The sequence below is a fragment of the Symphalangus syndactylus genome, chromosome 3 (assembly GCF_028878055.3).
Source record: "Symphalangus syndactylus isolate Jambi chromosome 3, NHGRI_mSymSyn1-v2.1_pri, whole genome shotgun sequence".
Lineage (NCBI taxonomy): Eukaryota > Metazoa > Chordata > Mammalia > Primates > Hylobatidae > Symphalangus > Symphalangus syndactylus.
In genome coordinates this window covers 22,050,750-22,077,249 of record NC_072425.2, presented here as the reverse complement: position 1 = coordinate 22,077,249, position 26,500 = coordinate 22,050,750, and the positions used below count along the sequence as shown (strand labels likewise).

The following is a 26,500-nucleotide window of genomic DNA, read 5'->3' as shown; positions in this document are numbered from 1 at the left end:
GATAAACATTTAGGTTTGACTAACATTTATTTAGCCATTACAAATAGTCCAGGAATGCATGATCCCTCGTCTCCTTCTGTATACATGAGAGGGTTTTCAAAAGTAAACACCAAGTAGTGGAATTACCAGGTGCTATGGACTGAATGTTTACATCCCCCAAAAATTCATGTTGAAATTCTAACCCCCAATATGATGGTATTTGGAGAAGGAGCCTTTGGGAGGTAATTAGGTCTAAACCTAATTAGGTCATTATGGTGGCATCTATGATAATGGGATTAGTACCCTTATAAGAAACCAGGGAGCTTTCTCTGTCTCTCTGTCCCCACCCTGTGACAATACAGTAGGAAGGTGGCCATCTACAAGCCAGAAGGAGGGCTCTCACTAGAACCCAACCATGCTGACATGCTAACCACAGACTTCCCAGTTTCCAGGACCATGATAAATAAATGTCTGTTGTTTAAGCCACCCAGTCTATTGGCATTTTGTTATAGCAAACTGAGTAGCTTAAGACACTGGGGCATGCGCAGTGGTCGGAAATGTCCCAATTTACATTTCCACAAGCACAACCCCACCAACGTGATATTGTCAAAATTTTTCATCCAATCTGTGCTTTGTAGGAGATTTTCACCATCCTCACTGGGCACAGGTAAGTCCCAAACGTCTAAATTTCTCTTAAAAGGAGGGAAAGAAGAACTTATTCAGCTCCGGGCCCCTTCCTGCACACCTATTGCCTCTTAGAACAGAGATATTATGATTCCTACTTTGCAAGGAGAAAACCAAAGTTAAGGAAGGTGAAGTGACTTGCCTGAAGTTACACACCAGAAAGTTGTGGAACTAGGACTCAAAAGCAAGTGTTCACGCTGCTAATGTCTATACTCTTGTTCACTGTGTGATGGACTCAACTAACATATTTTTAGCTCTGATTATATACCTCACCCTGGAGATACAAAAATGAATTATGGGGCATTCTTAGCACATAGTAATACTCAATAAAACTTTGTTGAATGAATATTGAATCAAGGAGCTCAAAGTTCACAGGAGATACACATGTAAAAGATATCTGCAATAGAATTGGCGAAGCAGCATGAGAGAGGTACAGCAGCTGTTCCCCTTTACCCACAGTTTTGCTTTCTGCAGTTTCAGTTACCTGCAGTCAACTATGACCCGAAACTATTAAAAACAGGCTGGGTACAGTGGTTCATGCCTGTAATCCCAGCACTTTGGGAGGCCAAGACGGGCAAATCACCTGAGGTCGGGAGTTCGAGACCAACCTGGCCAACGTGGTGAAACCCCATCTCTACTAAAAATACAAAAAATTAGCTGGGCATGGTAGCACACACCTGTAGTCCCAGCCACTCACGAGGCTGAGGCAGGAGAATCACTTGGACCTGGGAGGTGGAGCTTGCAGTGAGCCGAGATCACACCACTGCACTCCGGCCTGGGTGACAGAGTGAGACTCCATCTCAAAAAAAAAAAAAAAAAAAAAAAAAAAAACAAAAAACAAACAAACAATATATATATATATATAAATAAAACAAAAAGCAAGATTTTTTTTTTCTCTGAGACGGAGTCTCACTCTGTCACCCAGGCTGGAGTGCAGTGGCGCAATCTCGGCTCACTGCAAGCTCCGCCTCCCGGGTTCACGCCATTCTCCTGCCTCAGCCTCTCCAAGTAGCTGGGACTACAGGCGCCCACCACCACGCCCGGCTAATTTTTTGTATTTTTAGTAGAGACGGGGTTTCACCATGGTCTCGATCTCCTGACCTCGTGATCTGCCCGCCTCGGCCTCCCAAAGTGCTGGGATTACAAGCGTGAGCCACCGCACCTGGCCCAAAAGTAAGATATTTTGAGGGACAGAGAGAAACAGAGACCACACTCACATAACTTGTATTATAGTTCATTGTTATAACTGTTCTATTTTATTATTATTGTTGTTATCCCTTAGTATGCCTCATTTATAAATTAAACTTTATCATGGATATGAATGTATAGTGAAAAAAATCGCACATATAGGGTTCAGTATGATTTGTGATTTCACACATCCACAGGGGGTCTTGGGTCTTGGAACGTATTCCCCATAGATAAGGGGGAACTACTGTATGCTCCAGTGCAGCAGGCCACAGACAAGAAAAATGTTTAGTTTTAAGGGACAGATCAGAGAACGCTTCACATTGGAGATACTTTTTACCAAACACAAAAGGAGGAAATGGGTTCCAGGCAAAGAGGACAAATGCAAGGCACAGGAATGTGAAGCAACATCGCATTTTCTGGGAATTATACTACTTTTGATTGCCATAAAGTTGCCTCCTTCCAGTTTGGAGCCAAAGCATCCAGCTCAATTCATTTCCATTCACAGGGCCTTTGTTAAATGCCTGCGTGTGCTAGGCCCTGTGTGAGAAGCTTTACATGCATTATCTCATTGAATCCTTGCAGCTTTCCCCCATTATCCAGATGAGAACAGTGAGGCTCAGAGAGGCCAAGAATCCAGCTCAGGAATATATTCACATTCTCTGTTCTTTCTACTCCCCACTGTTTTCCCAAGATACCAGGCTACTCCTTTCTCCGATCTTACTCCAAAGGAAAGATGTCCGTCCTAGCAAACCTCAAAACCCGTGGCCGGGTGCCCCTTGGATCTGAAGATTATTTCTGCTCATTCCACTGTCTCTTTTCTTACCTGGAAAACTGGAGAGGAGAATGCATATAGAGTCACAAAGTTTTCAATCATTGGCTGAACACTAAATATCATCCCATTCATTCATTTAACAAATCTTTTTTGAGTACCAGCTATGTGCTAGGCAATGCTCTCAGTGCTGTAGACACAAAAATGAATAAGAGGGACAAGACCCCTGTGGGTGTGGTGGAGCATGCCTATAATCCCAGCTGCTTGGGAGGCTGAGGTGGCAGGAGGATCACTTAAGCCCAGGAATTTTAGTTCAGCCTGGGCAACGTAGTGAGACCTTGTGTCTCTAAAAAAAAAAAAAAAAAAAAAAAAAAAAAAAAAAAAGGCCGGGCATGGTGGCTCACACCTGTAATCCCAACACTTTGGGAAGCTGGAGTGGGCAGATCACTTGAGATCAGGAGTTGAAGACCAGCCTGGCCACCAACATGGTGAAACCCTGTCTCTACCTAAAAAATACAAAAATTAGCCAGGCATGGTGGTGGGGCCTGTAGTCCCAGCTACTCGGGAGGCTGAGGTAGGAAAATCACTTGAACCCAGGAGGCGGAGTTTGCAGGGAGCCAAGACTGTGCCACTGCACTCTGGCCTGGGCGACAAAACAAGACTCCATCTCAAAAAAAAAAAAAAAAAAAAAAAGATGGGGCAGGCACAGTGGCTAACGCCTGTAATCCCAGCATTCTGGGAGGCCGAGGTGGGCGGATCACCTGAAGTCGGGAGTTTGAGACCAGCCTGACCAACATGGAGAAACTCCATCTCTACTAAAAATATAAAATTAGCCGGGCGTGGTGGCACGTGCCTGTAATCCCAGCTACTTGGGAGGCTGAGGCAGGAGAATCACTTGAACCCAGAAGGTGGAGGTTGTGGTGAGCTGAGATCGCGCCTTTGCGCGCCAGCCTGGGTAACAAGAGCAAAACTCCATCTTAAAAAACAAAAAAGACTTCTGCGATGACTTCTAAGAGTTAGAAACAGGTTTTGAGAAGTTACGTGGCTTGCCCAAGGTCACATAGCAATTTTGTTGTGCAGGTGGCCGAAACCCAAGCCTATCTAATTCCCAGTACAGCATGCTTTCTTCTCCCTGGCCATGGCCTTGCCCTTTCTCTTACCTCCCACCTGCTTTGCCTCTTCTCAGTATCTGTCCAGTAGGATGAACTCAGAGAACCTCACCCAGGCCGCAGTTGCCCCTGCTGAATTCATCCTCCTGGGCATCACAAATCACTGGGACCTGCATGTGGCCCTCTTCCTGACCTGCCTGCCTGTCTACCTGGTGAGCCTGCTGGGAAACGTGAGCATGGCGCTGCTGATCCGCATGGATGCCTGGCTCCATACACCTATGTACTTCTTCCTGGCCAACCTCTCCCTGCTGGATGCCTGCTATTCCTCCGCCATCGGCCCCAAGATGCTAGTGGACTTGCTGCTGCCCCGAGCCACCCTCCCTTACACAGCCTGTGCCCTCCAGATGTTTGTCTTTGCAGGTCTGGCTGACACCGAGTGTTGCTTGCTGGCAGCCACGGCCTATGACCGCTACGTGGCCATCAGAAACCCACTTCTCTATACAACAGCTATGTCACAGCGTCTATGCCTGGCCTTGCTGGGGGCATCAGGCCTGGGTGGGGCAGTGAGCGCCTTTGTTCACACAACCCTCACCTACCGCCTGAGCTTCTGCCGCTCCCGGGAGATCAATAGCTTCTTCTGCGATATCCCTCCACTGCTGGCCATCTCGTGCAGTGACACCAGTCTCAATGAACTCCTTCTCTTCGCCATCTGCGGCTTCATCCAGACAGCCACGGTGTTAGCTATCACGGTGTCTTATGGCCTCATTGCTGGGGCTGTGATCCGCATACGCTTGGTCGAGGGCAGTTGGCAAGCAGCCTCCACCTGTGGCTCCCACCTCACAGCCGTGGCCATGATGTATGGGACACTCAATTTCATGTACCTGCGCCCCAGCTCCAGCTATGCCCTGGACACTGACAAGATGGCCTCTGTGTTCTATACCCTGGTCATCCCGGCTCTCAACCCACTCATCTACAGCCTCCGCAACAAGGAAGTCAAGGAGGCCCTCAGGCGGACCTGGAGCCGATTCCACTGTCCAGGGCAGGGGCCCCAGTGATTGGTCCAGGGAGGCTGGGTAGGTCTGACTATGAGGGGATGAGGAGGTCAGGGCCTCTTTCTGCCCCCTGTCACTGTCGGTAAAGATGGGATGTTCCTCTGGCTTGGATGTCTCGTCAATGTTTAAGGGACAGTAAAGAGGGAAATGAAAGCTTATGGCAGGGAGAAAAAGACTTCGGGTTCATCTAGGTTTAGACCTAGAGCCAGACCCTAGACCAGGCTAATGTTGCTGTTGCACAGCCTGTTGAATGTGCCTGTTGCACTGCTGTTGCACTGCCTGTTGAAGGTTCTTCAACATTCAAAACATAAACGTTCAGCTGGGTGCAATGGCTCACGCCTGTAACCCCAGCACTTTGGGAGGCCAAGGCAGGAGTTCAAGACCAGCCTGGGCAACACAGGGAGACCCCCCCCCCTCCGCCGCCTGCCCCGTCTCTACAAAAAAAAAATTGTTAAAAATAAGCCGGGCATGATGGCATACTATGCAGTCATAAAAAAGAAGGAGATGATATCCTTTGCAGGGACATGGATGGAGCTAGAGACCATTATCCTCAGCAAACTAACACAGGATCAGAAAACCAAACACCACATGTTCTCACTTATAAGTGGGAGCTCAACGATGAGAACATGCGGACATATAGAGGGGAACAACACACACTGGGGCTGATTGGAGGGTGGAGGGTAGGAGGAGAGAGAGAAGCAAAAAAAAATAACTAATGGATATTAGGCTTAATATCTGGGTAATAAAATAATCTGTGCAACCAACCCCCATGACACACATTACCTGCGTAACAAACCTGCACATCCTGCACGTGTACTACCCCTGAACTTAAAAGTTAAAAATAATAATAACAACTGTAATCTCAGCACTTTGGGAGGCTGAGGCGGGCGGATCACGAGGTCAGGAGATTGAGACCATCCTGGCTAACACGGTGAAACCCCAACTCTACTAAAAATACAAAAAAAAAAAAAATTAGCCAGGCATGGTGGGGGGAGCCTCTAGTCCCAGCTACTCAGGAGGCTGAGGCAGGAGAATGGCGTGAACCCGGGAGACGGAGCTTGCAGTGAGCCGAGATCACGCCACTGCACTCCAGCCTGGGCTACAGAGCAAGACTCCATCTCAAAATAATAATAATAATAATAAAATAGTAAATTAGCCAGGCGTGGTGGTGCACGCCTGTAGTCCCAGCTACTCGGGAGGCTGCAGCAGGAGAATCACTTGAGCCCAGGAGGTTGAGGCTGACATTGAGCTATGATTGTGCCACTGCACTCCAGCCTGGGTAACAGAGCAAGACCCTATCTCAAAATAGTAGTAATATAAAAGTTCCTAGATGTTACCACGTAAAGGAATACAGCCTTATTTGCCACCTGTACTTATAAGAGGCTAATCCCCAGAAGCACCAAGTGAGAGCTATGTTAGTTCCAAGTGTTCCTAGATTCTTGACCTTTTAAGCTTCTTCATGGCCAGTGTGTCTGCACCTGCCCTCCTCAGCCCAGGAGAACATCTTCAGGATCCACTTAGACCAAAGAATGGGACGGAATCTGAAGAGGGAAACATCTATCCCCTATTGCCCATGTATTCCACGTCTCAGGAAAATGGCTTAATAGCCAGAACATGCACAAGTCACTTTTAAACTCCCAACAGCTGGATTTGAATTTGGCCAAGGTTAGACTAGTTCAGGCTTATGATAGAAGTTAGGAAAAGATTAGGATTGAATGGTTAGAATTGGGTTAAGATTAGGTCTCAGGCTATGGCTAAGGATGGGGTTCAGTTATGGTAGGTTAGGATTAGGGTTAGGGAGAATTAAGAAATGATCAGGCAAATTTATGATTGAATTACAATTATGTAAATTTTGTAATTTGGGCTGGTTGTTATTAGTAGTATATTTGGGATAAATTTAAGGGTTTGGGCCAGGTGCGGTGGCTTACGCCTGTAATCCCAACACTTTGGGAGGCCGAGGCAGGCAGATCATTTGAGGTCAGGAGTTGAAGACCAGACTGAGCAACATGGTGAAACCCTGTCTCTACTAAAAATACAAAAAAATTAGCCAGGCATGGTGGTGCATGCCTGTAATCCCAGCCATTCGGGAGGCTGAGGCAGGAGAATCACTTGAACCCAGGAGGTGGAGGTTGCAGTGAGCCAAGATCATGCCACTGCACTCAGCCAGAGTGACAGAGTGAGACTCCATGTAAATAAATAAATAAATAAGAGTTTGGATAAATCTTGTTAGAAATATTAGAATTATTTTAGGGTTAGTGTTAGAATGGGAGACTAAAGATTGGAGTTCGGATTTCATTTGTGTTACTCAATTAAATTGGAGTTAGAGTTTAGTTCATATTAGACCTAAGCTGGTGTATGGGTAATGTTTGTGGTAAGTTTAAGTCACAGTCTGGTTATTACTACAGGTAAGCTGGGATCAGAACCAGAGGAAATTTAGGCATAACAATATTTTAGCTATCAAATTGGCATGCTTGTGGTCACTTTAAGATTTAGTTGGGGTTATAAATAATGTTACTTAAAGCTTAAGGGCAGGGGTTGGTTGTTGGTGAATTTCAGTTTCCTTCAGAGTGATGAGCATGCCTGGATTTCCATGTGGTTGGGTAGGGTTCATATCATGACTGTTTGGTGTTAAGATTCCAGCATTGAGGTAGGGTTGGAGTTGGAGAGGGAATGCCATAACCCTGACCTCTTGGGCAACGGTAACTACACTGCCCCAAGCCTTGAGTCATGGAGGACCTCCCAGACCCAGTGCTCTTGGAGTTTTATTTACCCCAAGTTCACAAATTTGACAGATTTCTTTTGTCTCCATGACTCTTTTACACATAGGCAAGTCCCAAGGCACTGCATTCTGCCTGGGAAGCCTCTCTCTGCAGGAGCAGACAGGAGTAGACCCTGGGAGTTACAGGCAAGAGCCTCCAAGAAGAGGTGGAGCATGGCCAGATTTAAGTGTCAGCTTCTACCTGATCCTCCCTCCAGTTCCCCTGATTATGGCTGAGGCGAGGCCAGGGGTGGGAAAGGTATAGGACTCAAACAATGCTTCACCCAATAGGCTGCCCATGGAGTCTCTTCCTTGGGTCCCAGCCAGGGGCTGGCCTTGCCCCTCTACACTCTCCCTTCAAGGAGAAATCAACCACCTGGCACGTAGACAGCAGGAAAACTGAAGGCTTCGACCCGGCTCCCCGGGAAGAAGATGTCCCTTGTTGCCAGGACCAAGACCCTCCCTCTTGGTAACTATGGCATTCTTGGAGGTCCCAGGCTAATAAAGAGAAGAATGTGGACAAGACTGTCTCCTCAAATCTTAGAGAACTTTACAGGTTTCCTGACTCACCCCAGTTTTCCCAGAACAGTCCAGTTTTAAAACTCCAAGTCCCGGCTGGGCACGGTGGCTCACGCCTGTAATCCCAGCACTTTGGGAGGCCAAGGCGGGTGGATCACGACGTCAGGGGATTGAGACCGGCCTGGCTATCACAGTGAAACCCCGTCTCTACTAAAAATACAAAAAAAATTAGCCGGGCATGGTGGCGGGCACCTGCAGTATCAGCTACTCGGGAGGCTAAGGCAGGAGAATGGCTTGAACCCGGGAGGCAGAGCTTGCAGTGAGCCGAGATTGCACCACTGCACTCCAGCCTGGGAGATAGAGCGAGACTCTGTCTCAAAAAAAAAAAAAAAAAAAAAAAACACAGACTCAAAGTCCCATGTCCCAAGACACCCTCAGTCCTGGGCAAATCAAGATAGTTGGTCACCCCCTTTCCTGTTGAAGCAGCTCTTGAGAGACAAGGTACAATGTCCCAAATTCAGCACATTTTGAAAAGACTTAGATAAAATAAAACCCCTTCTCTCATCCCAAGGCTCAACCATCCTCTCCCGGTTCCCCAACTCCTCTTGCCTCCTATCACCACAGCAACTCAGGTGCCACAACAAAAATCGGAGTCATTGTCAAAGGAGTTGGCAACCTGAGGACTGCAAATGTAAGGCTTTCCCCAAATTCAACATTTAGACTCAAAGATCTCCTCTATGATCCTTTCTCTTTTTTGTGCGTTCTTAGGCTCTCATGACATACAGTAGCTGCCACAATCAGTGGAGAAGTTTCCAGAGGGATAAGGCCCCTTCCATCACCTTGGCCCTGCAAGATGGCCATGGCTCCATTCACATATTTAGTATCCATGGAGCAGCCAGATACAATAATTACATAAATCTTATAAATCAGCTGCAGGAAATACCAAGTTTCAAGCTATTATACTGGGCCTACTTGATAGATAGGAAAACAAACAAGAGGGAAGGGGAAAGAATTGGGAAACAGTAACAGAGCCCAACCTGGAGAATGAAGAAAGAGAGATAAATCACCCCTCCTAAAGTGAGATACCCAGAAGAATGTGCCCAATTCTGATAAAGTATTTCCCTTCAACACCACTTCCTAAAGCAAGCAGTGAGGATAGGAAGCTGGGGAAGACTGGGGCACTCATTGCACAAAGTAAGTTGGGCCCTGCAACATGGGTGGAAATTGAGGGGAAGAGGCAATTGTACCAGGGGGATGAGCGGCAAGTATATAGAAAGGCATGAAAGTAAAATAAGCTCAGCATGAGCAGAAGACACTAAGGAGACCAATTTAACTGGCTTGAGGGGGTGTGCTGGGAAAATAGAGGGAAGTTTAAAGATTGAAAATTAGGGAATGAGAAGAACACTCCATGGCCTCAATATTAAGTAGGAAATTTAGACTTTATTCAAAAGGCAATAGTAGATCATTGGAAGTTTATATATTCAGAATCACTCTTTCTGGTTATTCCAACACTGTTATGTAAAGCTATTCCAACCTGGAATGGTACATACAGGTTCAGTTCCCTCATACTGCAGTACACACACAGAAACACATACCCCTTCAATAAAGGCCTAGTCTCGTATTAGAAATATTCCTTGCCGGAAATAAGGGAGAACACAAACAAATGGAAAAACATTCCATGCTCATGGACAGAAAGAATCAATATTGTGAAAATGGCCATACTGCCCAAAGTAATTTATAGATTCAGTGCTATTCCCATCAAGCTACCACTGACTTTCTCCACAGAATTGGAAAAAAATACTATAAATTTTATATGGAACCAAAAAAGAGCCCATATAGCCAAGACAATTCTAAGCAAAAACAACAAAGCTGGAGGCATCACACTACTTGACTTCAAGCTATACTACAAGGCTACAGTAACCAAAACAGCATGGTACTGGTACCAAAACAGGATACAGACCAATGGAACAGAACAGAGACCTCAGAAATAACACCACACATCTACAACCATCTGATCTTCAACAAATCTGACAAAAACAAGCAATGGGGAAAGGATTCCCTATTCAATAAATGGTGCTAGGAGAACTGGTTAGCCATATGCAGAAAATTGAAACTGGACCCCTTCTTTACATCTTATACAAAAATTAACTGAAGATGGATGAAAGACTTACATGTAAAACCCAAACCATAAAAACCCTAGAAGAAAACCTAGGCAATACCATTCAGGACATAGGCATGGGCAAAGACTTCATGACTAAAACACCAAAAGCAATTGCAACAACAGTCAAAATTGAGAAATGGGATCTAATCAAACTAAAGAGCTTCTGCACAGTAAAAGAAACTATCATCAGAGTGAACAGGCAACCTACAGAATGGGAGAAAATTTTTGCAATCTACCCATCTGACAAAGGGCTAATATCCAGAATCTACAAGGAAATTAAACAAATTTACAAGAAAAAAACAAACAACCCCATCAAAAACTGGGCAAAGGATATGAACAGACACTTCTCAAAAGAAGCAATTTATGCAGCCAACAAACATATGAAAAAATGCTCATTATCACTGGTCATTACAGAAATGCAAATCAAAACCATAATGAGATACCATCTCACACCAGTTAGAATGGCGACCATTAAGAAGTCAAGAAACGGCCAGGCGTGGTGGCTCATGCCTGTAATCCCTGACTTTGGGAGGCCAAGGTGGGTGGATCATGAGGTCAGGAGTTCAAGACCAGCCTGGCCAAGATGGTGAAACCCCATCTCTACTAAAAATACAAAAATTAGCCAGGCATGGTGGTGGGGGCCTGTAATCCCAGCTACTCGGGAGGCTGAGGCAGAGAATTGCTGGAACCCAGGAGGTGGAAGTTGTAGTGAGCCAAGATCATGCCACTGCACTCCAGCCTGGGTGACAGAATGAGACTCCATCTCAAAAAAAAAAAAAAAAAAAGTCAGGAAACGACAGGTGCTGGCAAGGCTGTGGAGAAATAGGAACACTTTTACACTGTTGGAGGGAATGTAAATTAGTTCAACCATTGTGGAAATCAGTGTGGCGATTCCTCAAGGATCTAGAACCAGAAATACCATTTGACCCAGCAATCCCATTACTGGGTATATACCCAAAGGATTATAAATCATTCTACTATAAAGACACATGCACAAATATGTTAATTGCAGCACTGTTTACAATAGCGAAGACTTAGAACCAACCCAAATGCCCATCAATGATAGACTGGATAAAGAAAATGTGGCACATATACACCATGGAATACTATGCAGCCATAAAAAAGGATGAGTTCATGTCCTGTGCAGTGACATGGATGAAGTTGGAAGGCATCATTCTCAGCAAACTTAAACAGGAACAGAAAACTAAACACCACATGTTCTCACTCATAAGTGGGAGCTGAACAATGAGAACACATGGACACAGGGAGGGGAACATCACACACCAGGGCCTGTCAGGGGTTGTGGGGTAGGAAAGGGATAACATTAGGAGAAATACCTAATGTAGATGACAGGTTGATAGGTGCAGCAAACCACCATGGCACATACATACCTGCATAACAAACCTGCACGTTCTGCACATGTATCCCAGAACTTAGAGTAAAATTTTTTTAAAAAAGAAATATTCATTGTTAAAAAAACACTCTGATAGGTCCAGCCACCCACACAGACACAGATGCAGCTGCACACTGAGACACACATCTGAGCTCATGGACGAATGGAGTTGCACAGAGACACAATCGCTCCCACAAACACCCCTCTACAAATTGAGACTGTTGATAATAGTTGTGATCACCACAGTCACCAGGGGCACAATTCCTCCCACACTCCACACATCCTACAAGAAGCCACCATGAGGTGGCGGTGACAGGTGAGGTGAGAGGAGGGTTGGCTCCAGAAGCTACAGCTGTAAACCCTGGGATCCCCAAGTCACTCTAGTCAGCTGACCCTTCTCTCTCATCTTCACAAGGCAGGGGCTGAGGAGCAGCAGCTTTGCAGTACACAGGGCTCCTGAATTCCCCTGAGTTGGAGGTGGCACCAATCACCTCCTCCTCTATCAAACTGGTCCCTAGAGAGGGAGGATAACAAGCCCCACAGCCAGGCTTCCTTGTGCCCCAGGAATGAAGGCCATGAGAAGAGGTTGTCGTCTCTGGGGAAAAGCTAAGGTGCTCCCAGGGCTCTAAACCCCATAAGCATGGTCAATCATTCCTTCCTCAGACCCTCTAGTGTCAAGTCACTCCTGGGCCCTGCTGCTGTTTCTTCCTGTGATGTGCAGAACCCAGAGGATACACTTGGTGACAAGGGGCCAGGCTGCAGACTGTGCAGATCTGTCTTCCTGTGTGTGACTGTGTGCATGAGTCATGTGTGTAAGTATGAGAGTATGTGCTGTTTGCAAGCCTGTGATTGTTTATCACCATCACCGCACAATGGTTTCATTGTAGGAGGTAGGAGGCAGTGTGTATGTGCATATGCCCCTCTAGCGTGGCACATGTCTGCCGTGATCCACCATGAGCCTACGTGAGTGCAGCCATGTATGTGAAGGTGTGAGGCTGTGTGCAAAGATGTGATTGTATGATCAGTGAGGGGATTGCGTGTGGCTGGGCATGCATGGATGGGCACTGGGTAGAGTGCTCACACACAGTAAGCAGTCAATGAGAACATGAACGTGCGTGATGGGTGACAGCAGCTGTGCATGGTGCTATGTCTCCATCAACAGGAGTATGTGAATGATTGTCACCCTTTGGCCTTAGTGCCATTTTGTGATTGCATTTGGCCACGTGTGGATGTGTATGATGATCTTGGCATCTGAATCCTGAGGTAATGGTTGTCTGCCTACTTTGCTGTGAATGCATGTGCTGGCTCTGCATTTCTGTATATGACGTGATTGTGCCTATGTATTTGCAGAGACCAGCTTGAGGATGCACATGTCTGCACGCCTGCATGTGCGTTTGCAACTACATTTGAATGTTTCTACAAACCTCTTTGTATATTTGAATGCTTCTTGGGACCAATTTAGACATGGTCAGAGCAGGTCCATTTCCCAAAAGCAATTCTATAAACAGGCTTCCCCTTCCATCCTACCCAATCATCCTGATCCTCTTCCCCTCTAGGAAAGTGAGAATTAGGGGCTTAAGAAAAGATGCTTTAGAGGAAGTCAACGCCAGAGATTCTTCTTAACCAATGGAGGAAAAAAAAAAGGAATACAATAGGGTAGGGAGGTCCTTCATTTGATTTTTTTTAATAGAGAAGGATGTGGAAATAAATTAAAAGATCATTTCCCTGTAAAGGTGGTTTCAGCCCAGTCTTCAGCAAACCTGTGCCCTAAAATTCCTCTCAGTTACTTCAATTCTCTTCTTAGAGAATTGCTCAAGATTTCCGCAATGAAATTCAGACAGGAAGAAAACTGAGACATTGAAAACAAGTTGCCCCTGTCCTTAAGAGTCAAGTCGCTAGGCCTGGGCAGATGTGTCCATCTGTCCACACGAGTTCCTCACACTGTGATGTGTATCTGCTTGGTGCTCAGTAAGTGTTTGATTTCATGGGGAAAGTTTTCAGGGATATGAGGACTCATTCAAACTCTCTTGTTCTTTTTTTTTCTTTTTTTCTTTTTTTTTTTTTTGTGAGATGGAGTCTCACTGTGCCAGCCAGGCTGGAGTGCAGTGGCACAATCTCGGCTCACTGCAACCTCTGCCTCCCGGGTTCAAGATATTCTCCTGCCCCAGCCTCCCGAGTAGCTGGGATTACAGTTGCGTGACACCACGCCCAGCTAATTTTTGTATTTTTTTTTTTTTTTAGTAGAGATGGGGTTTCACCACGTTGGCCAGGCTGGTCTCGAACTCCTGACCTCAGGTGATCCTCCTACCTTGCCCTCCCAAAGTGCCGGGATTACAGGCACGAGCCACTGCCCCTGGCCTTGTTTTGTGTTTTAAGTCTGAAAATATCTGTATTCTTTACTCACACTTGAGTAGTATTTTTGCTGAGTGGAGAATTCCAAGTTCAAAATTTTTTTTCAGTATTTGAATATTGTTAAACTATTCTATAATCTACTGTTGAATTGAAACATTTGATGGCAATTTAATTATATGGATATCATCCGTTCATTGCACCCCATGCCCTTAGGAAGTACTGGATTCTCCTCTTCATTTCCAGTGTTCTAAAATTCCACTATTTGTGTCTAGGTGTTGTGGGTTCATATTCATTTCAATGTAAACATATGTGCTCTTCAGATTTTTTTTCTAGAGTTTCTTTCTTATGTTTCTCTCCTCCATCTTGGTTTGGTTTCATTCTTTCTTTTCCAAAATAAATGTCCATTGGTCAGATCTTTCTGTATCAAACCTCTCTCTGTTTCATCTTTTCTTTCATATTTTCCTCCTTCCCTGATCTACATCTTGTGCAATATCTTTTGTTCTATTTTTGCTTAAATCACAAACTATCAAAGTTGAACGTGACCTTGAAGATGAGTTACTTCAATTCTCTTATTTCGCAGGTTGAAAGTCTAAGGCCCCACAAGGTCAGGAGATCAAGACCATCCTGGCTAACACAGTGAAACCCCATCTCTACGAAAAATAAGAAAACAAAAAATTAGCCGGGCGTAGTGGCGGGCGCCTGTAGTCCCAGCTACTCAGGAGGCTGAGGCAGGAGAATGGCGTGAACCCAGGAGGTGGAGCTTGCAGTGAGCCGAGATTGCGCCACTGTGCTCCAGCCTGGGCGACAGAGTGAGACTCCGTCTCAAGAAAAAAAAAGAAAAAGAAAGAAAATCTAAGGCCCAGAAAGGAAGAAGTCTCAGGGAGATGAAATGACTTCCCACAGTCACACCTGTGCGTAGGGCCAGGGCTACCTGCCTCTAAACTCTTGATTTTTTCCCACGGCCAGGAAGTCTTGAACAATTTATCCCCTCACCTTTTCCGTTAGACATCGGTGAGGTGACCCATCAATAGAAAGGAGCCCTTGAGGTTCCAGGCGAATAACCAGCCTGCCATGGAGGCTGCTAATGAGTCTTCAGAGGGAACCCCATTCATTTTATTGGGACTGACAACAAGTCCTGGACAGCAGCGGCCTCTCTTTGTGCTGTTCTTGCTCTTGTATGTGGCTGGCCTCCTGGGTAATGGACTCATTGTGGCTGCCATCCAGGCCAGTCCAGCCCTTCATGCACCCATGTACTTCCTGCTGGCCCGCCTGTTCTTTGCTGATCTCTGCTTCACCTCTGTCACTGTGCCCAAGATGTTGACCAACTTGTTGGCCCATGACCGCTCCATCTCGCTGGCTGGCTGCCTGACCCAAATGTACTTCTTCTTTGCCCTGGGGGTAACTGATAGCTGTCTCCTGGCAGCCATGGCCTATGACCGCTACATGGCCATCCAGCACCCCCTCCACTATGCCACGAGGATGTCCCGGGCCATGTGCACAGCCCTGGTGGGGATGGCATGGCCGGTGTCCCACGTCCACTCCCTCCTGCATATCCTGCTCATGGCTCGCTTGTCCTTCTGTGCTTCCTACCAAGTGCCCCACTTCTTCTGTGACCACTAGCCTCTCTTAAGGCTCTCATGCTCCGACACCCACCACATCCAGCTGCTCATCTTCACCGAGGGCGCCGCGGTGGTGGTCACTCCCTTCCTGCTCATCCTCGCCTCCTATGGGGCCATTGCAGCTGCCGTGCTCCAGCTGCCCTCGGCCTCTGGGAAGCTCCGGGCTGTGTCCACCTGTGGCTCCCACCTGGCTGTGGTGAGCCTCTTCTATGGGACAGTCATTGCCGTCTACTTCCAGCCCACATCCCGATATGAGGCAGAGCGGGACCATGTGGCCACTGTCATGTACACTGTAGTCACCCCCATGCTGAACCCCGTCATCTACAGCCTCCGGAATCGCGACGTACAGGGGGCACTCTGAGCCCTTCTCATTGGGCGAAGGATCTCAGCTAGTGACTCCTGAGGGCAGGACCCCACTGAGGACAGACTGCATCACCCATGCTGGCAACTCTTGAACGTGACCCTCTGTCCTGTGCTATGCTCAAAAATCATAACAGCTGTCATTTTCTGAGCACCTGCCCGGAAGCAGATCCTTGCCTGATCTCATTTTATTCCCACAGTCACCCAGGATGCAGATATTATGATCCAGTTTTACACACAAGAAAATCTGTCTTTGGGCTCAAAGGTAAGAAGTGACTTTCCAGCCAGGTGCAGCGGCTCACGCCTGTAATCCCAGCACTTTGAGAAGCCGAGGCGGTGGATCACCTGAGGTCGGGAGTTCAAGTTCAGCCTGGCCAACATGGCGAAACCCTGTCTCTACTAAAAATACCAAAATTAGCCAAGTGTGGTGGCACGCAACTGTAATCCCACCTACTCCGGAGACTGAGGCAAGAGAATCACTTGAACCCAAAAGATGAAGGTTGAAGGGAGCCAAGATTGTGCCACTGAGCTCCAGCCTGGGCGACAGAGCAAGACTCCATGTCAAAAAAAAAAAAAAAAAGAAGTGACTTTCTCAAATTCACACAGTTCTTAGCAAGCAAAACCTGCGCCCCTTCTGCCACATCATGCTCTTCTAATGATCACTCTTAGACATTTAGAATGCATTCCACCATTTCCTACAGACCGAGGGCAATCTAGCAGGGTGTGACATCTGCGGAACATGACTTGTGTGGATGAGCACTTTCTCTTCAGTCATATGGCCATGTGTTCTCAAATAAATTGACTTCTCAACTGGGACTGGAATAGAGAAATTCACACACTCATGTGTGAAGGGCCAGCCCCTGCTAATGAGCTCAGTGTGGCACACGGGAGGCCCTCTGCACATCTAAGATGAATAAATGGCTCTGTGTTCATACTAACATGCATTTAGAAGAAGTCTGTTCTTCTTATTCTTTGTTCTTTCTCTTGTTTGCTATCATGGCACCTGTTCTGCCACACTTGGCATTCCGTAGAAGGAGCACGTTGTGGACACGCACGGTCATGAATAAACAAAGCAAAGCTGAGAAGGAGGAGGCATAGGTGTTAGGGGCAGAAGGAACAGGCATTGGATAAGTCTTTATCATAGGCCAGCACTTCACTTATTTTTACCCATGAAAAGCATGGGTATTCTTATTGCCACTTTATGAATGAGGAAACTGAGGCTCGAAGCTGGTAACCTAGTCAGTGTCGGAGCCAGAACAAGCCCTTATGCCACATGGGTCATGCAGGTGTGTTTTACTGGGCCCCATAGAATCCACGTCCCAGGTTTTGGTGCCTCAGTGGAAGCACTTGCAGGAAGAAGTCTCAGACCAGGGCAGGTTCACTGCCTCAAGTAAGGACACATTCTGGGGTCTGAAAGGGCCTCATGGTGCCCGAGTTTTTACCAAACAGGTTTGTGAGGCAGGAGCTTTTAGGTCTCTGTTTCTCTAAGAAATCTGCACCCACTTCCCCATCCCCTAGTCCCAACTCCACTCCTACCCCCATTCCCCTGCTCCAGAGAGAAGGAGAGAGAGCTACAGTGGTCCTAGAGCCAGGTTAGCAACAGCCCATTCCAGATCACACAGGTGAGCTGCCACTGCCCAGTCCCAGAGCTGCTGCACTATGCTGTTTAGATCAAAAGGGACCTTAAAGGTCTTTACACTGGTAGTTTTCACCAAAAAAAAAAAAAAAAAAAAAACAGAAACACACTATTTACATAGAAACACAATCTATAAAACAGGTGGGGGAGAAGTCCTGCAGTGTGGATGAGGGAGGGTGGAAGGAGGCCCAGAATCCACCTTCAATGCTTCTCCTCACCCCCACTTTGAAAGATCTCTGATCAAACCCAACACCTTCACTTGATAAATGGGGAAACCGAGGCCAAGAGTGGTTAAGGGACCTGCTCAAGATCACACAGACTCAGTGGCAACCTTCAGGCTTCCTTGTTCAACCTGCCAGTGCCCCAAACCCTGGCCCTGCCATGACGCAGAGACCGTCCTTTCCCGGCCTCCCTTCTTCCCTCCCACGCCCAGTTTATTTGTTTGTGCTGTGATGCCAGATCCTTGCTACTCTGTCAATAACTTGTCGCCTGCCCCCATGATCGATTTCCTCCGCTCTGCCTTCCCTAAAGCTTCAAAAACATACCAGCCATGATGCACATTCACTTGTGCCTGGAAACACTTGCGCCACCAGCCCGGTCCTATGGCTTGGAGTCAGCTGCTGACCATCAGGGACCTTGCGTGAGGCATCTCTGGGTCCCTTGAACCTAGCACAGAGAACATGCCTGTGATGTGCTGTGGCCTTGTACGTCTCATGATCTCCTTCCAGGTGAGTCATCCGCATCAGGAAGGGGAAAGGGGCACGGCAGAGTCAGGGGATTGTTAGTGCTCCTGTCTTCCAGGTCACCAGCCCTGCCCCAGCCATCCTGCTCAGATTTCAGCCCAAGAACAGGCCACATCACTGAAGGGGCAGCTGACTCTCACTAGTCCCCACTGCCAACAGGGTAGTTTCTGTCCCTGGACTCTGACCACCAGCAAGCTACCTCTGCCTCAGCATGGCCAGTGCCTTCTACAGAATCACCATGACCAGAAGCACAAGCTCTTCCAGGTCTCACAATAGCCCAGTGCCAAACCCCCATTTTGGATTTTAGGAAACTGATTCTCAAAGAAGTGAGGAGACCTGTCCTTGTTCCTTCCGTCAGCCAATTTAAGTTGTAATTCACTTGTACTCGGTATCATTCTCTTTTCACCACACCATAAATCATCACTCAAGTCAAGTTAATTAATATGTATTGATCACTTGCTCTGTGCCAGGCACTGGGTTAGATGCTTAATCTACCTCCAGACAACCTGGGGACAATGAGGAGAAGGGAATGATGGAAGTGTCAATAGCCCAGTCTCCAGGCATGTGGCTCCCTGGACCACCGTCCCACCACACCCCACCCCAACTAGACCTGACGTCTTGTTTTACTTTGGCTAGCCCTAGAAGATGAAGTGATCTGGAGACAAGATAAGGAATCCATCCTTTCCCTGTCCCCAGAGAGACCAGTAAAGACTTCATAAGGTTGAGTGCAGTGGTTCACGCCTGTAATCCCAGCTCTTTGGGAGGCCGAGGTCAGCGGATCACTAGGTCAGGAGTTCAAGACCAGCCTGGCCAATATGGTGAAACCCCGTCTCTACTAAAAATACAAAAATTAGCCAGGCTTGGTGGTGCATGCCTGTAATCCCAGCTACTCGGGAGGCTGAGGCAGAAGAATCGCTTGAACCCAGGAGGCAGAGGTTGCAGTGAGCCAAGATCGTGCCACTGGACTCCAGCCTGGGTGACAAAGAGATACTCCGTCTCAAAAAAAAAAAAAAAAAAAAAAAAGACTTCATAAATCCACTGAAGTAGTTTTCCCTGGGTCTTTTACATGAAATATAAAGAGACCGATTTTTATCACCTTAAATAAAACAAGTATATCCAAATGACTGACTCCCTTCCCGGCAGTCCCCTTGGAAGAGCTTAGGCTTATGCCAGTGAGGCTGCTTCAGCTCCAGGGATTTTTACAGCCCTTCTTTGCAAGGTCTTTGAGCCACACGAGGAAATCTACCTCTTCTCACCCACCACATTCCCTGAGTTTGTCCTCAAGTGACTTCTGGCCATTTCAGAATCAATTCATCTCACCCTCCCAGCACCGATATTTTCAACCCTTCAGTTTATTCAAAATAATGCATAGTGAACCACCTCCTCCAGAAAAAATAAATAATTGCACTGCAAGAAAAGAATTTCAGAGTCTGCCTCTACAGCCTCATTTGTCATGTAATCTTTGTGCATTGTAAAGTAAGGCAGCCTTCATTTCAAAGGTATAGCAATTGGGGAGATTTTAGTAGTAAAAAAAGCTCAGATCACAAATGGTAAACTGATTACTCCTTCTACGGGTACAAAGAAAACTTCTAGAACCTAAGTCTTCTTTCATGCAAGGGCTTCCACAGGGAAAATGCAGCCATTAGGGATGCAAAATAAAAACATAAAGACTTCTTCTTGATGCAGAAATGACTGCTTTAAAATACTAGCAATGGGCCGGGCACAGTGGCTCATGCCTGTAATCCCAGCACTTTGGGAGGCCAAGGCGGGTGGATCACCTGAGGTCAGGAGTTCAAGACCAGCCTGGCCAACAGGGCGAAACCTCATCTCTACTAAAAATACAAAAATTAGCTGGGCGTGCTGGCATGTGCCTGTGATCCCAGCTACTCACTCGGGATGCTGAGGCAGGAGAATCGCTTGAACCCAGGAAGTAGAGGTTGCAGTGAGCCGAGATGGCGCCATTGCACTCCAGCCTGGGTGTCAAGAGTGAAACTCCATCTCAAATAATAAAATAAAATAACGAAATAAAATAAAATCCTAGAAATGCATTGATAATCCAAGAAGCTGACAAAGCAAGCAGTTCAGCTCACTCCGAATCATTGATGCTTCCTCTAACTCACTCTATCCACAGCTCTTCTGTCCCGCTTCCTCCACATTCTTTACCTTTACATGCCTGTACTGTTTTCTCCTTTTTTTGTCACATATATTCCTACTTCCTTCCCTTTTTGTTCTCTGCTCTGTCGCTCATCTACTATTATTTACTGGTGCCAGCCCCCATACTAGGAACTAAGACTATAAATAAAGTCCTTGTCCTCACATGCAATACAGGAACACAGTTCATGATCAAAACCAGAAGAGAGATACAACATGCTGTGGGGCAGGGGTCTCCAAGCCACAGGCCACAGACAGGTACCAGTCCATGGCCTGTTAGTAGCCAGACTACACAGCCGGAGGTAAGCGGCGGGCAAGTGAGCTCTACCACCTGAGCTCCTGTCAGCTCAGCGGCAGCATTAGATCCTCATAGGAGTGCAAACCCTATTGTGAACTGCACATGTGAGGGATCTAGGTTGCCTGCTCCTTACGAGAATCTAATGCCTGACAATCTGAGGTGGAACAGTTTCATCCCAAAACCATCCCCCACCTCTGTCCATGGAAAAATTGTCTTCCCTAGTGCCAAAAAGGTTGGGGACCACTGCTACAGAGGAAGCAATGCCTTGGGTTGGAAGGGACAGGAGAGTTAAGGAAAACTCACAGAGTGTGGTAGGTTACGTCAATTGCCCTGGTTCCTCAGCCATCCCTGATGCCACACCTTTGAGCCATGTAACTTTGCCCTCCAACCACGACTGGGGGCTCAGCCATGCAACTTGCTTTGGCCAGTAAGATATTAGGAAGCATGACTTTAGTAAAACTTGAAAAGCATCTGTGATGTTGGCTGGGCGGGGTTTCTCATGCCTGTAATCCCAGCACTTTAGGAGGCCAAGGCAGGCAGATGACCTGAGGTCAGGGGTTCGAGAACAGCCTGGCCAACATGGTGAAACCCTGTCTCTACTAAAAATACAAAAATTAGCCAGGCATGGTGGCAGGCACCTGTAACCCCAGCTACTCGGGAGGCTGAGGCAGGAGAATCACTTGAGCCCAGGAGTCGGAGGCTGCATGCAGTGAGCTGAGATTTCACCACTGCACTCCAGCCCAGGCAACAGAGTGAGACTCCAACTCAAAAAAAAAAAAAAAAGTATCTGAAATTGGGCTTGTTCACTTGTATTTCTCTCATTGCCATGAGAAGGACATGTCCACCTAGTCCCCTGGTCCCAAGACAGGGAAGAGAGACACCTGGGGCAGGGCTGCTGTAGCCAAGGTGATCTAAGCAGAACCCTCAGCTGACCTGCAGATGTACGAGCAAAGCCCAGCCAAGATCAGCCAAGCCCCAGCTGTCCCACTGACACATGAGTGATAATGAATGACTCATGTTTTAAACCACTGAGTATTGAGATGGTTTGTTACACCGTCATAGCAAACTGATGCAACTCCCATAACGCTTTCTGATATTTGCCTTTTTCACCGATGCAGTCCGGCCAGCCCCTTCAATGTCCTGGGGGCTGACTGATCCATCAACATATACTTGCTTTCTCTGTTTGCTTCTGGGGATTTATATGTGAGTATGTCTCTGCCCGCAAGAGTAGACCAATCTACCAAGGATTCTTTGAGGGTAAAATTCAGGTTTTTCCACTGGCCTAGGAACTCCTGGAATAAGAGCCCCAGCTCCCCTTTTTCGATCTCATGATCACATCCATGTCCTTACTATAGACACTGTTTCCTCTCCTGGTTGCCTTCTTTGGCAGCTGTCATTGAACCCGCACACAGATTCAATCTTCACTGGAACATTTTCAGCTCATCTCTGGTGAGAAGGAAAAATGAAACTGGAAAGGCATTGATTACTGGAAGGATGACATGAGTAAAACAAATCAAATCACCCTTTGTTTGGCAAAGAGTTCAACCTCACCCACACAGACACCACCACCTACCTCATTTTCTCTCCAAGAACCACAGAAAAACTGGCAGGTTGTGGAGAAACCATGACCAAGACCATCCCACACACATCACGAAATCACGTCACCACAGACCTTGGAAACCACAATGATATCATAGGAAGTTAACTCAGCACAGGCCAGATGTGGTGCCAGTGGCTTTACATTCCTTGTACCATTTAATACTCATAACAATCCATTGTGGCACACATTACTGTCTCCATTTTACAGATGAGAAAATTGTGGCTCAATGAGGTAATTTGCCCAAGGCTCCAAGCTAAAAAGCAGTGGAACTAATATTTGAGCACAGATCTGACTCTGGGCAGAAATGAGAGATAGCAAAAGCCCTCCCCTCACCCGTTCTGATTCCAGACCCACTCATCGTGCATGAGAATCATGTGACATGCTCATGGGAAATGAATTTTTTTTTTTTTTGAGACGGAGTTTCACTCTTGTTGCCCAGGCTGGAGTGCAGTGGCGCAATCTCGGCTCACTGCAACCTCCGTCTCCCAGGTTCAAGTGATTCTCCTGCCTCAGCCTCCCAAGTAGCTGGGATTACAGGTGCCCACCACCACACCCAGCTAAATTTTTTGTATTTTTAGTAGAGACAGAGTTTCACCATGTTGGTCAGGCTGATCTCAAACTCCTGAACTCAGGTGATCCACCAGCCTTGGCCTCCCAAAATGCTGGGATTACAAGCATGAGCCACTGCACCCAGCCAAAATTGTAAAGGAAATGGGATAAGGAAAGGCTGGATGGGCTGGAGGTGCTTCCAGGCAGGTAGAGAACTCTTTGGCATACCAAGATGATGACAAGGAACTGAGGCCTTGGGAGTAGAGGGAGAGCTACATCAAAGACAAAGCCACAGACTGTAAGAGCTGCATTTCCTGACCACCAACTGTAGTAGTCTGCTCAGCTGCCCTAAAAAAATACCACAAACTGAGTAATGATAGAAATATATCTTGCCACAGTTCTTGAGGCTGGAGGTCCACCAACACCATGGTGTCATAAGGGTTGGTTTCTGGTGAGGGATCTCTTCCTAGCTTGTAGACAGCTGCCTTCTAGCTGCATCCTAACATGTATCTGCTCTGTGCACATGCAGAGAGCAAGGGAGCTCTGGTGTCTCTTCTTTTAAAGACAGTGCTCTTATTGGATTTGGTCCCTACCCTTACGACTCATTTAACCTTAGTTACCTCCTTCAGTGGCCCTATCTCCAAATATAGTCACTTTGGGGGTTTGGGAATTTGGGCTAGGTTGAGGACAGTTCAGTCCATAACACCAACTATGGGGCAGGCACCCTTCATCTCTTTCCAAGAGCCTTTTTGGATAAACATTATTATTGCCTGTTCATGGGTAAGGCTGCCCAGACAGTGGTAAAATTCTGAGTTCTGAGCTCTGAGTTCCTAGGTTTAAGTTCTGACTTTACTATGTACTAACCGGTTGACCTTGGGCAAATCATTTAACTAAAAAATGAGGATAATAATATAGCTCTGGAGTGGTGAGAATTATCTAAGAAATAAATATAAACTGCTTAGAAGCCGGGCATGGTGGCTCTCACCTGTAATCCCAGTACTTTGGGAGACCAAGGTGGGAGGATTGCTTTAGCCCAGGATGTAGGGAGACCCCCTGAAACTATTGCTACAGAATAAAAGATGAAATGCTCCTGATTATTGTAAATACAAAATTGCATGCAGGATTGTGTAAAGACATTGCCAGGTTGGACTGCCAGAACGAGCCAACAGCACATGATGTGCTTCCCCCTGCAGAGAGCCTATGAATGGATGTGCAGTCAGGGAGGTTTCACATCACCAAGATGTTCATAGCTCTGGGAATGGAATGCGACCCTTGTGGAGGGCCTATAAACAGACACATGAGGGGAGCCTGTCCATATGGATAAGATAGGGCTATAAACGCCCTCATCTTGCCATGGCTCTTCTAGGCCTCTTTAGGGTTAGGGCATACTCCCTTCTGAGAATTTCTGGTCTAACCGGTTGTCTAGCTTCACGTCCTGTTTCTATGGATTGTTTGTAACCTGCTTTTGCTGCAACTGTTACTGCTGATTAATATATTACTAATCATAGGTTATGGAAAGATTGTGTTTCTGTTTTAAGACTGTTAGAAATTACTGAGGCACACACTATATTGTAAATTCTTATCTCTGTACACCATACTTCTACATACAAATGTACTGTTCTTCTACATAGAAATGTTATTACTTCATCCCCATGTGACCATTTCACCTCATAATCAAATGACCCCAAATCCCTCACTAACCTACCCCCACTCTCACTAAACTTAATAATAAATGCTGGTATACCCAGTGCATTGTTGGCACCATGGGACCAAAAGGCAGTGACCCCCGCTGGGACCCAGCTTTCACTATCTTGTGTGTGTCTATTATTTCTCAACCTGCCGATCCACCTGAGAACAAAGAGAGAGCCCCATTGCATTGTGGGCTGCTGGCCAGATCCCGCAATACCAGGAATTTGAGGCTGCAGTGATCTATGGCTACACCACTGCATTCCAGTCTTAGCAACAGAGCAAGACCCTGTTTCAAAAAACAAAACAAAAGACCGAAAAACAAAGTGTTTGCTTACTCTCACTATGACAGGTCTAGGGGACAGAGGTAGTAAGTCACTGGAGACAAACGGTGGGATTGGGATTTGAAACAAAGATTGTACTCTTAACTAGGAAGCTATGTCTCCTCGAGTTACCCACCTTGCAGCATCTTGGGGCTGGTGGGTGCCGCCTGCCTTCCTGTTCTCATCTGTCTGTTTTTTTCTCCCCCTTAGTTGACCATGATCTGAAAGTCAGTGTATATATGTTGTCTTCATCAAATACCATTTTGTTTGATTTGTTACTCATTATTTAAAGTGTATGTATTTAACATTTTCCCGTTCTCATTCCTAAAAACAAATTCTCTAACATTGTTCTTATATGGTGCTACGTATCTCCCTCAGGCCCCTACTCTGCAGTCTGTAGCACCGCGTCCGTAATGGGAACAAAACAATTCATTCCTTCTCCTCTGCTGCCACCGCGTGGCCATTTTGCGTTACAACCCGCACTTCTACGAAGTAACCAGGAGGTAACAACCTCTTTGGCAAGGCTGAGGATTTAACTTGATCTTGTTTGTTACCTGGTTCTCAGTGAGCATAGGTAGTAGACGTCTAATTAAAAATATGTAACATTTATGGAAACATGATATAAAAGATGATCTTCTGCCCTATTGTGGTGAATTCCAGCCTACTCATGTTGCCTTGGGGATTTTCCCCACTGAAGGAGCATATGTTAACTGATGCCAGCTCAGATCAGAGATCAGAGATGACAGGACACAGTCCCTGTCCCCAAGGAATTACTAGTCTGGTCTGCAAACAAATCCAGTTCAACTTTGGCTACCACACACGCTGAAGACGGAGTTACCCTACAGAAAAGGGAGACAGAGCTATTCAAGTCACCAGGATTTCCCACCTCACACTTCGGGAAAACTTTAAATATTTCATTAAGTTGAATTGAAATAATAGCATGATGACAACAATAGATAATTTATTGAGACATTTCTATGTGTTAAGCAAGGTGCTAAGTGCGTTCCGAGTATTAACCCATTGACCTCGTTTTTTCTGAGATGGAATCTCACTCTGTTGCCCAGGCTGGAGTGCAGTGGTGCAATCTCAGCTCATTGCAACCTCTGCCTCCCAGGTTCAAGCGATTCTCTTGCCTCAGCCCCCCAAGTAGCTGGGATTACAGGCGTGCGCCACCATGATCAGCTAATTTTTTGTATTCAGTAAAGAGGGAGTTTCACCATTTTGGTCAGGCTGATCTGGAACTCCTGACCTCAGGTGATCTGCCCGCCTCAGCCTCCCAAAGTGCTAGGATTACAGACATGAGCCACCATGCCTGGCCCCATTGACCTCTTATCCCAACTACTGTTATCCCCCTTGTACAGGTGGGAAAATGGTGGCATGGCTAGTGTTCGATGGACCCAGGTTTTGAGCCCCCATTTTCTTAACCAGTGTTGCCATCACCTGTAGGAAGACATGTCACAGTATGACTGCCTCTCTCTGAAGAGACAGCAAAGACTTACTAAGGATCCAGAGAGGGTGTGAGGTTTGAGCTGAATTTTCAAGGATAAATAGGATTTATTTGAGTTGACAAG

At 46.6% G+C, this 26,500-nt stretch overlaps 2 protein-coding genes across 2 annotated transcripts; both read left to right on the top strand.

Annotated features, from left to right (window-relative positions):
* The first annotated feature begins 3,821 nt into the window (after window positions 1-3,821).
* OR5C1 (olfactory receptor family 5 subfamily C member 1) lies at window positions 3,822-4,784 on the top strand. Its single transcript, XM_055271200.1, has one exon. It carries the CDS (start codon window positions 3,822-3,824, stop codon window positions 4,782-4,784), a length of 963 nt encoding a protein of 320 aa, XP_055127175.1.
* Window positions 4,785-15,035: 10,251 nt separating this feature from the next.
* On the top strand, window positions 15,036-15,986 carry OR1K1 (olfactory receptor family 1 subfamily K member 1). The gene is given in 1 exon segment (XM_055271201.1): window positions 15,036-15,986. A coding segment is annotated over 1 exon segment (951 nt).
* The last annotated feature ends 10,514 nt before the right edge of the window (window positions 15,987-26,500 follow it).